Consider the following 14,587-nt stretch of genomic DNA (forward strand, 5'->3'; position numbering starts at 1 on the left):
ATTCAGGATTTCTCCACTGCACATTGACAACTTGGACCTGACCATTCCAACACTTTGTTATAAGGACTATTCAATGCATTATAAAATGTTCAGCAGGATCTCTGGTCATCACTCACCAGAAATATTGGTACCACTTCTTAATATTAACTCCTCCAGACATTACCAAATATTCAGAGAAGCAAAATTATCCCTGGTTGAAAACAACTGCCTTAGATGAACTTTTTCCTAACTTTTGCCAACAGATTCAACTTTTCAGAAATAGCAAAGCAGTCCTGTTTGTTATATAAAATCCATATTTAACCATCAATTCATCCATCTGTGCAAGAATGTATTGGGTGACTACTCTACACCAGCCTATTTTAGATATTTGACACATGAATGAAAAGAAAAAAATTTCTTCCTACACAGAGTTTAGATCGGGACGTTTAGGAAAATGTAGTGAAAGTTAATCATGTCAATGAATTCACTGCTTAAACGGCCTGCACAACAGACACATTAACAGATTTTTTAAGATTGATTTATTTTTATTAGAAAGGCAGATTTTTTACAGAGAGAAGGAGACCCAGAGAGAGATCTTCCATCTGCTGGTTCATTCTCGCAATGGCTGGAATTCAGCCAGCCCGAAGCAATGAGCCAGAAGTTTTTTCCAGGTGTTTCATGTTGTCTCAGGGTCCCAAGGCTTTGGGCCATCCACTACTGCTTTCCCAGGCCACAACTGGAGAGCTGGATTGGAAGCAGAGCATCCAGCATGCAAACCAGCACCGAAATGGGATGCCAGAGCTTAGAGGTGAAGGATTAGCCAGTTGAATCATTGTGCTGGACCATTAACAGATTTCAGTAACAGCCTCCCCTTAAAATATTTCTCACTTTGTAAGATTTATTCTCAGAAGGATAACATTTTGAAATTATCTGAACTCTACTTTTACCACAACACAGGAAAGACAGAAGTTCTGACTCTAATTTTGTAAGTAAGTGACTCTGACCTCCTTACTTATTGAAAATGAGGAGGGTCTTGCTTAAATTACAATGTGCATATTGAAGATAGTCAAGGTATCCCTTGTCTTTCCTGAATCACTTTTACTAGATACTCTGCTGGCAGAATGATCTCCCCAAGTCTGTTCACCCATCACCCGCAGATGGAAAGTCAGAACTCAGATTACTTAAGCTATCAAAGTTATTACAAAGCTATCAAAACCATTACTTCTATCCCTAACTTAACAGGGCGCTCAACCTTTAAACTAGGTTTAAATTAGTTTGTACCCAGGGTAAGAGTTTGTAGATTTTTGTCTATACTTTTTGGTTCAAAATGTCCCATGCAATTTAGATTCAGAGCAGTGTAAAAAGCAATAGCATATGATTCAACATCCTCTTCTTCACCCACCCCCAAATAAGAAACAGCAGAAAGCCTGATCTCATTCTCATAAAACAAGTGACATGAGAAGCATTTAGTAAAGTTTTGGAACTCACTAATTCTATATTAGCTAAGCTTACATCACTTACATAAAACCACAGGAGGTTTTTATTAGGAAAGCACTGGCTTAAGTCCCATTTCTTAAGGTCTGCAAATGCTATTTTAAATGTATATCTTCTAATAAACTGAGCTGATGATGGTGGCACTGACAACCAAAGAAAAACACACTATTTTCAAATCAAGGCCAAATGCCAGAAATGCATTTAATAAGCTTCAAGGATAGGGTACAGTTTTCTTTCATATCCAAGTCAGAAAATAAACTATTCACAAAGAAACAAGAATAAAGTAGATCTCAAATGTTGCTGCTCAGAACCAAACAGGAAAGAAGATGAGGCAGACAACAATTTCCCATGGCTAGTTGGACAAAGTGGCTACTTCAAACCAAAGCATCAGAATGCGTAGATATTTAGAGACGGTTTGGCCTTGGCTTGATGGATATTTCCTAGTGTATCATTTCTAAACTTAAAGTCTATTTTGTAGACATCTTGCAAAAGAGTTTTGAAAGTTTTCATAGAAGTTTTGATACAAGGCAAACAACAGAATTCCACTTTCCCAAGGAAATCCTTTCCCACAATTGGATTGCACTTTCTGGATCACTTAAGGATACATTTGATCACAAACATGACATGTTGAACTTTGTTAGAGGAATGCTTCAAGTGCTTAGTTTCACAGAAATATACCCAAGCCCAAGCCAAATGGTAGCCCTGGGAATGTGTGTGTGTGTGTGTGTGTGTGTGTGTGTGTGTGTATTTTGGGTGCACCACTGTTCATATATAAAAATCATTCTATTTCATCAAGCCAGGTGAGTTCATTTGGTCATGCCATTTAAAAAAATAACTTTCATCACTTTGTATTAAGCACAGAATATTAAAATAAGACATAGATAACTCATTTAGCTAAAAATATCGCAGAAAAGAGGGAGATCAGAATGAGTAGCATATGGCATGCTGGGTAAAGGACCTCAGAGTAAAGGTATTCCGTAACAAATGTTTCTATTTTGAGAAAAATTCAGTATGGCAATTGAAACCAAGTAAGCCACATTGAGAACGGGAGTAAAGAGTTAGATAGGACAGATATTAAACAGGGAGGGGGTGACCGTGTGTCATGGTGTGTTAATCTACTGCCTGCAATGCCGATTTCCCATAAAGGTGCTGGTTCCACTTCCAGCTGCTCCACTTCAGATTCTGCTCCCTGCCAATGAGCCTGGAAAAGCAGCATGAGACGTGCCACATGCTTGAGCCCCTGCACACATACATGAGAAACCTGGGTGAATCTGTTGACTCCTGCATTCAGTTTGGCCCAGTACTGGCTGATACAGCCAGTTGACAAGTGAACCAGAGGATGGTAAGTCTCTCTACTCCTCTCTCTCCCCCTCTCTGTCCCTCAAATTCTCTCCTTATAACTCTGCCCTCCAAAAACAATTTCTAAAATATTTTTTAAAATAGATAAATGAATAAACAGAATTAAAGGTGAAGATCCAGAGAAAGATCCACTTGAAGGACATAGTTTATTGGTTCAGTTCTGTCACCTAACCAAGGGAACAGAGCAGAATGTAAGTAAGGAACAGAGCTATCAGGGCAGAGAGCATGAGGAGAACAAGAATCACTGTGCACTATAAAGACCTGAAACTACTCCCACTTGCACATCCTTGGTTATAGGTCAGTGGCTAGGAGGAATCTTGAGCCTGCAGCCTGAAATCTTGAGTTCAAGGTCAAGCTTCAGCACTGCCCTATATAATTTGGCTCAGTGGTTCTCCAACTGTGGTCTCCAAACTTGTAACATCAGCATCCGCTGATGAGCAAATTCTAGGAGGCTCCCCAGCCTCCTTCCTGACTCAGGAACTCTGGGGATGGGGCCAGCCCTTTGGGTTCTAAGAAGTCATCCCAGAATGATGGACTTATGACTGCTTATAAAGCACTATACTATTGTAATAATGTAGGGGAAGTCGGTAGCAGGCAGGGGAGAAGAGAAACCCCAGAGCCCACAGGCTTATGGAACTGTATAATAAAACAATAAAATAAATGCATTTTTTAAAAGTAAATGCATTTCTAAATTAAATAAAAATAAATGCATTTTTAAAAGTAAATTAAGAAGAAGGAGGAGGAGAAAAGGAAGGATAATTAGTCATAGGCAACTTTTTTGTAACATTTTCTTCTCTTTTTGTAAGATTGAATCATTGTTATTGTGAAGGCAGATTTTCAGAGAAAAAGAGAGAAAGATTTTCCATTTCCTGGTTCACTCCTCTAATGGCCTCAAGAGCCAGAGCTGATCCAACCCAGAGCCAGGAGCCTGCTTCGAATCTCCCACGTAGATTCAGAGTCTCGGGACTTTGAGCCAAGCTTCACTGCTTTCCCAGGCCACAAGCAGGCAGCTGGACGCAAGCGGAGCAGCCAGCACACCGACAGGCACCCCATATGTGATGCAGGGGCCACAGAGGATTAACCAACCGAGCCATGGTGCCGGCCTGGAGAACAATTCTTGCAGTCAAATTACTTCCCTGGAGGCTCAGTACCCTTATTTCAAATGGGAAGAAAGGTAACAAATTTGTCTTCTACAAAGAATCATAAAATATTAAACCAACATAAAATTGCTTTTTCAAATTGGCAAACTAGTAACAATTGCAAAATGCAGGTCCATAAAATTTACATGTAATGCCATTTATTGATAGGAAAAGTTCAGATTAATATTCAGGGTCTTAAATTACTAACAGCAGATTCTGAGCCCGAATGCTACCGAAATGGGATCTGCAACATTCTATGTGTGATATTTTGCTATAAGCTGCAGATCAAGGACAAACGTCATACTGCTCCTGGCAATGCTCATTAAAATATTGTTCCGTTTTGTCAAGTCAACTTTTTCTTCAAATAATTGCACTTTGAAAAGTAACTGGGCCCCTCAGGGGATGAGGAGCTAGAAAAATGTTGTCTAACAGACTTTTCAGTAGTAAATAACATGTTCACCCCATGGTCAAAAACTATGAAGATGGGGCCTCACACTGTGGCATTCCCAGAAGCTCCACTTGCCATCTCGCTCCCTGATAGTGGCTTGTGAAAAGCCACAGAGGATGGCCTAATTGTTGGCACCGCCACACACGCACGGGAGAAGTACAAGAAGCCCTTGGTTCCTGGCTTTGCTTTCACCTAACCTCAGATGGCAGCCATCAAAGTGAAGCAACAGATGGAAGGTTCTCTCTTTCCCTCTCTCTCGCTCTCACTCTATTTGTAAAATTTTCACAGATAAATAAGTAAGTCTAAACATTTTGAATGCAACTGTTCAGTTTGCCCCCTTTATATTTTTACTGTAACAATAACATTAGTACCTTCCTGCCCCGGTTTATTTTCCTAATTAGCTAACTAGTGTTGATTCATTCAATTTTTCCCTTTCAAGTTTTCAAATTTGATTTACCTATTTTAAACTGTGCATCCCAATAATTTAAATTATTTGAACAGCAACAAAAAAGACACTCAGAACAAACTGCCTTTTACAGCCTACAGAGCATCTAGCAGACAAAAACCAGGCCTAGTCGTCATCTTCAGAAATTCTCCCTTCTTTGATGTGAAAGGGGTAGCACCATCACTTGAATTCGATACAACTTTGCATCTTACAAAGTTAAACAGCTAAATGAGGTAAAATAAAAACACAATGCTTGTAAAATGTACAATGTACATCGCCACATGTCTCATGCACCTGCTTGTGTCTCCTATCATCATTTCTTCTGAATGCAGTGGATTTTTCTTCTTGTGATTTTGTATTCTTCAGTTTCAACTTGCCTACTTTTTCAGTCTCAGACATATGGATTTGCAAAGCAGGCTGGGCCATAGAGCGGGTGAAGTTCGATTAGCCAGTGGCCAATGCTGAGTCCTTTCATTTTTCTGATTTTAAATTTCTGCATTTGCTGTTTTTTTTATTAACTCTACTGGGCTCACTTAAATTTCTAGAGATTTTTTTCAATACAAATTTGAAAGTTCTGATAGGGCAACATACGTGTTTATTCACTTGCCTCCTGGGAATTCACCGAGGGTCACAATTCTTCCCATATTCAGGCCTAATACTTGGCCACAGAGCAGATGCTTAAGACAGTACTGAAGCACAATATTACATGAAGGAATAATGGGTTGAGTAGGATCCTTCAAGATTTATGTCACACAGAAACACGGAATGTAACCTGATTGGGAAAGGGTCTTGGCAGATAAAATTAAACCTGAGGAAGCATATGGGCTAAGATGGCCACAAGGACTGGTATCCTTCCAAAACAGAAACCAGAAACACCTTTTGGTAGCCCCTATTTGTGGTACTTTGGACAGCAGTGCTAGGGAGATAATATATCCAACATCACTGCTTCCCAGAAAACTAGCTAAGACAACTAAGAATTGCCCATTGCCCACTTTCAGCTGGATTTCCAAAACGTTATTCTCCCAAAGAAGAATGCAAAGGAAAATATACTTTACTTCATCTTTTCCTCAAAGATCTGTTCATTCAAAATCCAAGTCCAGTTCAGCAATAAATTAAGAGAGCTAATGAAGCTATGCTAATACCTAGTCATTAAAAGTCACAAACTAAAAAAGTACTCAATATATGTTAAGTGAAAAAGAAGCCTGCATACTTCTATAAATACACTTCCAATTTTATTATTTTCAGTGCATAAACATAAAAAGGCCTGTCTGAAGAAAATAATAAACATGTTTACCTCTGGGAAGTAAGTTTACAGGCACTCTTCATTTTACAATTTCTGTACTTATTTTTTTTTAATTTATTTGGCAAATGAGTTTCTCTATAATAAAACAATGATACTTAAAATGGATATATAATGAGAAGACACCTAAATGGATAGAAAGAAAGCAATGGTTCTTAAAAATACTGTAACAATACCTGTTCATCCTTGAAGATGCATTGAATAGTATCAAAACGAATCATCTGAAACAACTCAGGCAAAAATTGAATATTCAAATAATTTACCCGAGAAGCTGAAAATGTACTGACATTATACATTGAATTCATTAAAGACTATTTCTCTGAAAGAGAGGCTGACATAGAGAAAGGGAGAGACAGAAACAGATCTTCCATTTGCGGATTCATTCCTGACCTAGCTTCAGTGATTAGGGCTGGGACAGTGTGAAGCCAGGAACTCCATCCAAGCCTCCCACATGGATGGCAGGGATCTGAACGCAGAGGCCATGTTCTGCTGCCTTCCCAAGCACATTAACAGTGAGCTGGATCAAAAGAGGTGTGTCTAAGATATCAGCACACATTCAGATATGGGATGCAAATGTCTGTTGAGGTGGTGGCTTAGCTTGCTGTGCCTCTGCACGATACCCTGTAAAATCCTCTCAAACCAAATCAAACTAGTGATTTTTCTATTTTGAATACCTTTTGAAAACTTGGAGGAGGTTTCAAGATGGTGCAACAGGATGAGGACAGGCTTTAACAGAGAAGCATTGGCCAGGGTGAAGCAGAGAGGCAGGACACAGTCCTGGGAAATAGCAGAGAAGAAGCCGACAGCAGAGACAGCTGGAGACCCACAGACTCTGGGAAGCAGCTGCACTTAACCGATGCAGTAAACTGATGCCCCAGTGATGATCAGAGCTCCGCTGGCAGCCGGGTGGAAAGAGGAGTTCACAAGGAACCCAACCAGAGAGAGGTGGGTCCTGCAGCATGGACGAGCCCAAGCAGTCAAGTATGGGAACAAGGTAGATTCATGGCCCTGACCCCTACCAATGTCACACATCAAAATAAGCAACAAATATCTCAGACATACGTAGAATAATCAGAAACTGTTGTGAACAACTATACTCCAACAAATCATAAGACCTAGAAGAAACGGATAAATTTTTGGCTCTTGCAATCAAACAATATTGAATCAAGAGGCAATTGTAATTTACCCCTAAAACCGGGAAAGAGATTTAATTGGTAATTAAATCTCTCCTAACAAAGAAAAGTCCTGGTCCTGGAGAGCTTACTCTTGAACTCTACAAAATGTTTCAAGAAAAGCTTACAACAATCTTCCACTAGTTGTTTCACACCATAGAAAGCAAGGCAATCCTTCCAAACACTTTCTATGAAGCCGACATTATCTTAATACCAACTACAGATAGACACGACAGAGACAGTGTACTATAGACGGATATGATGCAGAGAAGCACTTGATAAAATCCACTTCCTGTTAAGAGCATTAAGCAAGGTAGGCCTAGATGGAACATTCTACGTCACAATCAGATCAGTATAAAAAAAAGAAAGAAAACATCATATGGTTGGGAAAGACTGGAAGCTTTTCTGCTAAGATCTGGAATTAGTCAAGGATGTCCATTTTCATCACTGCTATTCAGTATAGTATTAGAGGTCCTTACCAGAGCTCCTAGGCAAGAAAAAGAAATTAAAGAAATTCAAATCAGAAACGAGAAATTAAAAATATTCTTATGTGCAGATGGCATGATTGTCTACATAGGAGAACCAAAACAGTTAATCAAGAGACTATTGGAATTCATGAAAGAGTTTGATAAGGTAGCATGATACAAAATTAATGAAAATAAATTGATAACGCTACTATACACAAATAACTCCATAACTGAGAAATAACTTGTAATGAAAGTTTTTTTTAAATAGTGGAGAAGAATCTTAAAAATCCTTGAAATAAACCTAACCAAAAACAGGGAAGACATCTATGAGGAATGTCACAAAAATACTGAAAAAAGAAATAGAAGAAAACATTAAAAGATGGAGAAATTGACCATGTTCCAGGATCAGTAGCACCAACATACTCATAATATCCACATTACCAAAAGCAATATAAACATTCAATGTGATCCCAATAAAAATCACAACATCTGCTGCTTTCCATGGTGTACCTTAGCAGAAAGCTGGGCTGGAAGTAGAGTAGCAGGACTGGAACCAGGCACTCCAATACAGAATGTGGCTGTCACAAATGATGACTTAAGCTGCCATGCCTAATGGCTCCCTGAGGTTAGTAGATTTAATGTACCCATTTACTAATTAAGAAGCAGCAACTCTGAAAGTTTAAGCAATCTGAAATTGCAAATTTAGTAAATGGGAAATTAGCCCTTTAAATCATAAGGTTTAAAACTACAAAGCCATATTCTTTGTTAATACACTGTTCTACTTCCTAAAAAATCATAACATAATTCACTATTTTTCCTTACATTGAAACTTACTCTTTTGCTGATAATGACCACATTGTCTAGTGTCACTCACTTCCTTTATGTTTGTCATTTGTCCCATCAGTTGCCCCATTTTAAAATACGCAGAGCTCTAATTTTTAACTAATTAGATAAAAGCTCGGTTGAATTCACATTACCTTACTTCAAACGGTTTATATAAATTGATGACACTAATGCCATAAAGGTAAAATAACTCAGATACTGTCCAAATTACTCTAAATTACCAAAACCATCTAGGTTACCAAGTTCATGTAGGTTTACTCATGTGATAAATATTTCGTGATTTGATGATGTTCAAGATACCATGGTGTAGAGATAGAAAAAAATTATTTCTTCTCTTAGGAAGCGTATAGTCTCACATCAAGGCATATTTGAATTATTCTATCCTGTGGTCCCTGTTATAATAGTATTGTGGAAGCAACAACATCAGAAAGGAAAACTTTGTCTTGTGAGTATTTCACCACGATAAAAACACTGTATATGTTCTTTTAAACATGAATTTGACACTTACACTCATTTTTTCATATTTGAATCACTTTTAGTATGAAAGGATTAAAACTTTAGCCTGGTGCATACCAATTCAAAATAATAATTAATGGATAGACAAGCATTGATTGAGTGCTTTCTGGGTTAATGGACTTTTACCATAACCCCGAATGTTTAAGCATGTTTTCTTTCTCAAAAGTTCTAACCTAGCTCCTATCTCCCAGTTATTTGAAATAAAGAAGGCCAAAATTCTTTCCAAATGGGAAAAATATACATTTTTGTTGTCTGTCTGAATTTTAAAAGATAAAATTGTGTGGTCTAGCAAATAATAAATCAAAAAGTCTGAATTGACGAAATCCAGGTGTATAGCTACCGAAAAGGCTAATCATCACTGATATATTCAAGTATTTATGAGAGCAATCAGAGCTCACTTATGTCAAACAAGTTCATCGGGTACAAAATGCAAAGAAAGAAATAAGAGAGCAGAGCCTGGAGATTCTAGAACAAAGCAAGGTTTTGAGTCGTTTAAATAACTCAAGGTTCCACTTACTATAGGTTTCACTGGCCATTCGTATTTTTCTACTCCCAAGAGCATACATTTTTTTCTATGATAATAAAAGTTGATTCTACTTACTTTTGGTGGAAATACCTGAATATTATTTCCAGCTACATCTAGGATTCTTAGTTTTGTGAGATCACAAAGTCCCTGTGTCAGAAAACAAAAGAGATGTTTTTAAAAATCTAGTATCTAAAATCCTTAGTGCATCTTGAGTTCAGAATTGATGAAACTGGCCATCTTTCCTGCCTGAACAATCCTTCAGCATACCTTGCTGATTCTTTGGTTTGGTTTGACTTAAATCTTTATTTTTCATGATGCAGTTCCATAGCCCATGGAGATCCTTAATTGCTTCAATAGCTAGACACTTTGGAAAGCTCCATTCTCCCTCACCACTCCAGGGCACCTTAACACAGTATCTATGAATTAGACTACTTCTAGCTTCAAATCTCCTCTGTGACAATTACTGTGTCTTTGTACTTCAATTTCTGCATGGGTGACAGTTAAATCCACCATCACTAAGAAAACTTCACTGTCTAGTTAGGGAAGGATGGATTTTACAGAGCCAAACCATAATGCCACTACAGAAAGCAGCAGCAATGAACACTAAAGCAGACAAAAACAACAGATATCTGTTATGCTGTGCTAAAAGGCGCTTGTTTTAATATATATATATATGATTATATATCATGTAAATATATTCTTATATATCATTATATATAATATATTTAATGTCAACTACATTCTAGGCACTGAATTAAACGTTAGTATTCACTATGATACATAAAATTATATAACTTGCATTTTGAAATGTTCAACACTTTTAATTATTGCAACATTTCTAAAGCATAATCCATAGAATATCATTAGATATTACATGAAAGATAGTTCTAAGTTAAATTCAGGAAGCTCTAACAGAGTTAAACATCTTTACTTTTAGCACTCAAATATATTCTTGAATCTGCAAGGAGGGTTACAGCACCAATACAGTCAGTTCCAGCTACCTGTACCAAAGGTACCACAGACCAGAACAGAGCAATAATAGATTTAATCACACTAAATGTTTGATGCCATAAATTTAATCACAAGCATGCTTTGCATGAAAGTGTAGTATAGGACTCACTTAGCCAGGTTTAAACATGATAAGGTTCTCTCAACCAAGAACAGTGAGCCATTGCCTAGTTCCACAAAGGTTGTAAAAGCTAGCAACATGGGAGAATTTTTACCTGCCTATTCCTCAAGGGCTAAAAGAAAGCAGTGATTATTTTCTAACAGGAATACCTGAAGTAACAGCAGCATTTCAGGGAGGCATGCAGTCAGTCAGCCAACAGCCCTCTGCCAGGGAGGACACACAAGAGCCTGCCAAGGACTCACTCTCCTTACATACGTTCATTCCTGCTTGTGCCTCTCATTGGCTGTGTCCAACAGGAAGCTAGCAGACAAAGCAGCTCACTGACGCTACCTACATAAGTCTCCCAGGCAGAACACGTTGGAGAAAAACAGAGCAGACATAGCTGAAAACGGAAAACTTCAGCACATATTCCAAAACCAAAATGAATCCGTATTATATTATAAAAAAATACCAGATAAAACACATGATGCTCACATAAATCTGAGGAAAGGAATATTTTTGCGTATGGGCCAAGCATTAATTGTAGCATACTAATTCTAAAAAATAAACTGTGTGTTGCTTACTTGAAATTCACATTTAAATGAGTATCTTGCAATTTCATTTACTACATATGGGCTTGTGTAGAGTAACCAAATTAGAATCTCCTGCTGTAGAATGTGGAAACCAACTACATCTAATTTGAGAGAAATCAAAGTGATATTTCACGTTCAGATATGTCCGCTCACATTACAATGAGTTCCCCTAAAACAGTAAATGTTTTGCTTACCGGTGGGAAAGTTTCAATGTTGTTCCTCACCAAAAGAAGTTTGTGGAGCTTCTTCAATAATTTAATCTCCTCAGGTATGCAAACGAGCTTGTTGTAGTTAAGCTGAAGTTCAGAAAGGTTCTCAAGCAAACAAAGTTCTGCAGGAAGGCTGGCTAGCTGGTTATGATTTATACTCATATACTTAAGGCTTCTTAACCTAAAAAGAAATAAATTATATGAATTTTTTTAAAAACCCATTTTATAAAAAGGGCTTTTCAGAAATCATCTGTTTATTTTTAGTAGCTCACCAGAGACTTGCTTCAAGTGTTTATAACTATTGTAAATCATTCAGGCTTTAAAAAGCATTTCCCGGGCCAAGTGCAGAAGTGCAGTGGTTACAGTCCTCGCCTTGCATGCACCAGGTTCCCATATGGACACTGGTTCAAGTCCCAGTGGTTCCACTTCCCCTCCCGATTCCTTCTTGTGGCCTGGGAAGGAGGTAGAGGATGGCCCAAGGCCTTGGAAACCTGTACCCATGTGGGAGGAATGAATCAGTGGATATAAGATGTACCACTCTGTCTCTTCTCCTCTCTGTATCTCTGACTTTCCAATAAAAATAAATGTCTTTTTAAAAAGTTAACCAATCAACTTTATATTGTATACGGAAATTTGAAGGACCTAGACTTGTCCTGCGTATTCTAGAGAAGACCAAAGCCAAAGGGCTCATTCAACCACCTCAAAGTGTGCAGTGAAACTATTACAGTCACTGTAACATGGAATTAGAAAAACTGACAGCGCTGTGGTCTCAGGGTTTGAGTTCTCCCAAAACTCAAATGTTAAGACCTATTCACCACTGTAATTGGTTAGGACACTAAGCAGGAAGTAGATACAATATACATGCTTGGAGATTATTAGGCTGCAAGAGTGGATCCCCCATAAGTAGGATCATTGCCCTTATCCAAGAGAACATATGAAGGTGCCATGAGAAGGTGCCATCCTCCGAGCCAGGAAGTGAGCTCACAATGCACGCTGGAGCTTCTTTCTTGACTTCCTACTTTCAGAACAGTGAGAAATAAATTTCTGTTATTTACAAATCACCCAGTTTATGATGCATTGGTCTTGAAGATATGTGGGAATAGACTGATGAGACAGAACAGAGTCCAAATGATCCACGTATGGCCCATTTATTTTTGACACAGGTGCCAAGGTAGTTCAAATAAGAAAGGATAGTCTTCCAATAAATGGTGCTGGAACAACTGGATAATTTATGAGGGAATGTCACTTCACACCATGCAGAGCTGTTATTTCTACATGGATCATAGATACAAAAAAAGCCCTGAAATTATATGCTAGTAGAGTAAGACAGGATTTATATAAATTTGAAGTCAGCAATGATTTCTTGAAAAGATCAAAAAAAGTAGTATTCATAAAGAACATATTTATAATTGGCCATAATCAATGTTAGAAACTATAGTTCCCCAAATTTAGCACTGAGAAAACAAAAAGGTTCCCCCAGCTATAATCAACTGCTTCAATTGTGTTATACTAGTCAAATGTTATACTGCTGACCCAATTGCTGACGGTCATCCTGGGCTGGGTAGTGTTAAATTTGTGTTGACTAAACCACTATGCCAGCATGGTTGCCTATCCGAAGTTTTTCATTCTATTTTTTAATTTTATTTTTTTAAGATATATGGGGGGAACCCTTTGGCAGGCCAGCAGACAGGATCTGGGGACCAAGAAGCAACTGTGTGTGGGCCCTGGGCAGGCCGGCAGGACCCCAGGCTGGCATGCCACACTGCCAGGAGACGGGCTTAAGGAGCTGCATGCTCATGGGCATGGAAGGCTGTAGATTTCTCAGAGAAGTGGGTTTGAATATGTGTGGGAAGGACTCCTGAGGGCAAGTATGACAGCTGAGGAGTGACTTCTGGGAAACTTCCATCAACCTGGCTACTGCATTTGCAGGTAAACCACGAGTCTGAGACTAGGTGGCTAGACGCATGGAAATCAGAGGACCTTTTAGAGCCAAAATAGTATTCCTGCCCATGTGGGAGAGCTGAGCTAAGGATTGTTGTTATATACCACTGACTAAAGACTCCCATGAAAGCCATGCATGGAGGGCCTGCCTGGCTGGGCTAGATGACAGTACCCACAAGTGCGTGTTGGGGAAGGGGGTGGGCCATGTTAGGCTGAACCATGACACTAACCAACACATCAGAGAACTGGGTGTGGGAGCAAATTCTGAGGGATATTTGTGGTCTTATCTCTGTGAGACTGTCACACCAGTGGGTTTGCCTGAGGACTGGATGCAGGCTGAGCAAGTCATGACTACAGAACTCTGTGACACACATAGGTACAGCAGCTTGAGACAGGCCAAGCTGGTCCAGGCTGCAGCACCCACAGATGCACCCAAAATTTGGGTGGGTAGCAAGCTGGGCCACATAATCCACTAGCACACGCAAAGGTAAAAACTGGGGAGCAGACTGTGCTGGGTAAGGGCCTAGCACTTGCTGACATGTGTGAGACCTGACACGGTGGGGTAACTTGGGAAAATTTCCAGCTGTGCTGTCATCCTGCTGGTGAGCACATGAGTCAGGGCCGGGTGTTGCTCAGGTGGGGCAGGGCTGCTCCATTTCTCAGCAGGTATGGGTTGGCTTGGGGAGGGGGTGGAGACAGACCGGCCAAGATCAGGCTAAACCTTAACACACTGGCAGATGTTGAAGCCAGGATGGGATATGTGCAGCAGAATGGTTCAGTCGACCCTGCAAGCCATTCAGTTCTCATACACATCATTGGGTGTTGATGCATAGCTCAGCCCAACCAACCCCACTATCTAGCTCACACTTAGGCTGGTAGGTGCCACTACCTGTCCAGCCAGACCCACTCCTAGCTCTGGTACTCATGGTCAATGGTGGGAGCTACAGATGATCAGAGGGATGCCCACAGTTTCCCTACCAAGCCCATTCCCAGAACCAGACCTTGCACTGTCCAGGTGGTACTGTGGTCTAACCTGACAGGATTTTCC

General features: G+C 39.4%; 1 protein-coding gene across 3 annotated transcripts in view; it reads right to left on the bottom strand.

The window, feature by feature from the left end:
* Positions 1–14,587, bottom strand: part of LRRC69 (leucine rich repeat containing 69) — a 96,209-nt gene that overhangs the window by 51,842 nt on the left and 29,780 nt on the right. For all 3 annotated transcript variants that reach the window (XM_058668806.1, XM_004597243.3, XM_058668807.1), the window contains exons 4-5: positions 11,584–11,779; positions 9,764–9,835 (exon numbers count right to left, since the gene is read on the bottom strand). In XM_058668806.1, the coding sequence (XP_058524789.1) occupies positions 9,764–9,835; positions 11,584–11,779 (268 nt within the window). The remainder of the gene's footprint in view (positions 1–9,763; positions 9,836–11,583; positions 11,780–14,587) is intronic.

This window comes from Ochotona princeps, chromosome 9 (genome assembly GCF_030435755.1).
Source record: "Ochotona princeps isolate mOchPri1 chromosome 9, mOchPri1.hap1, whole genome shotgun sequence".
NCBI classification, from domain to species: Eukaryota; Metazoa; Chordata; class Mammalia; order Lagomorpha; family Ochotonidae; genus Ochotona; species Ochotona princeps.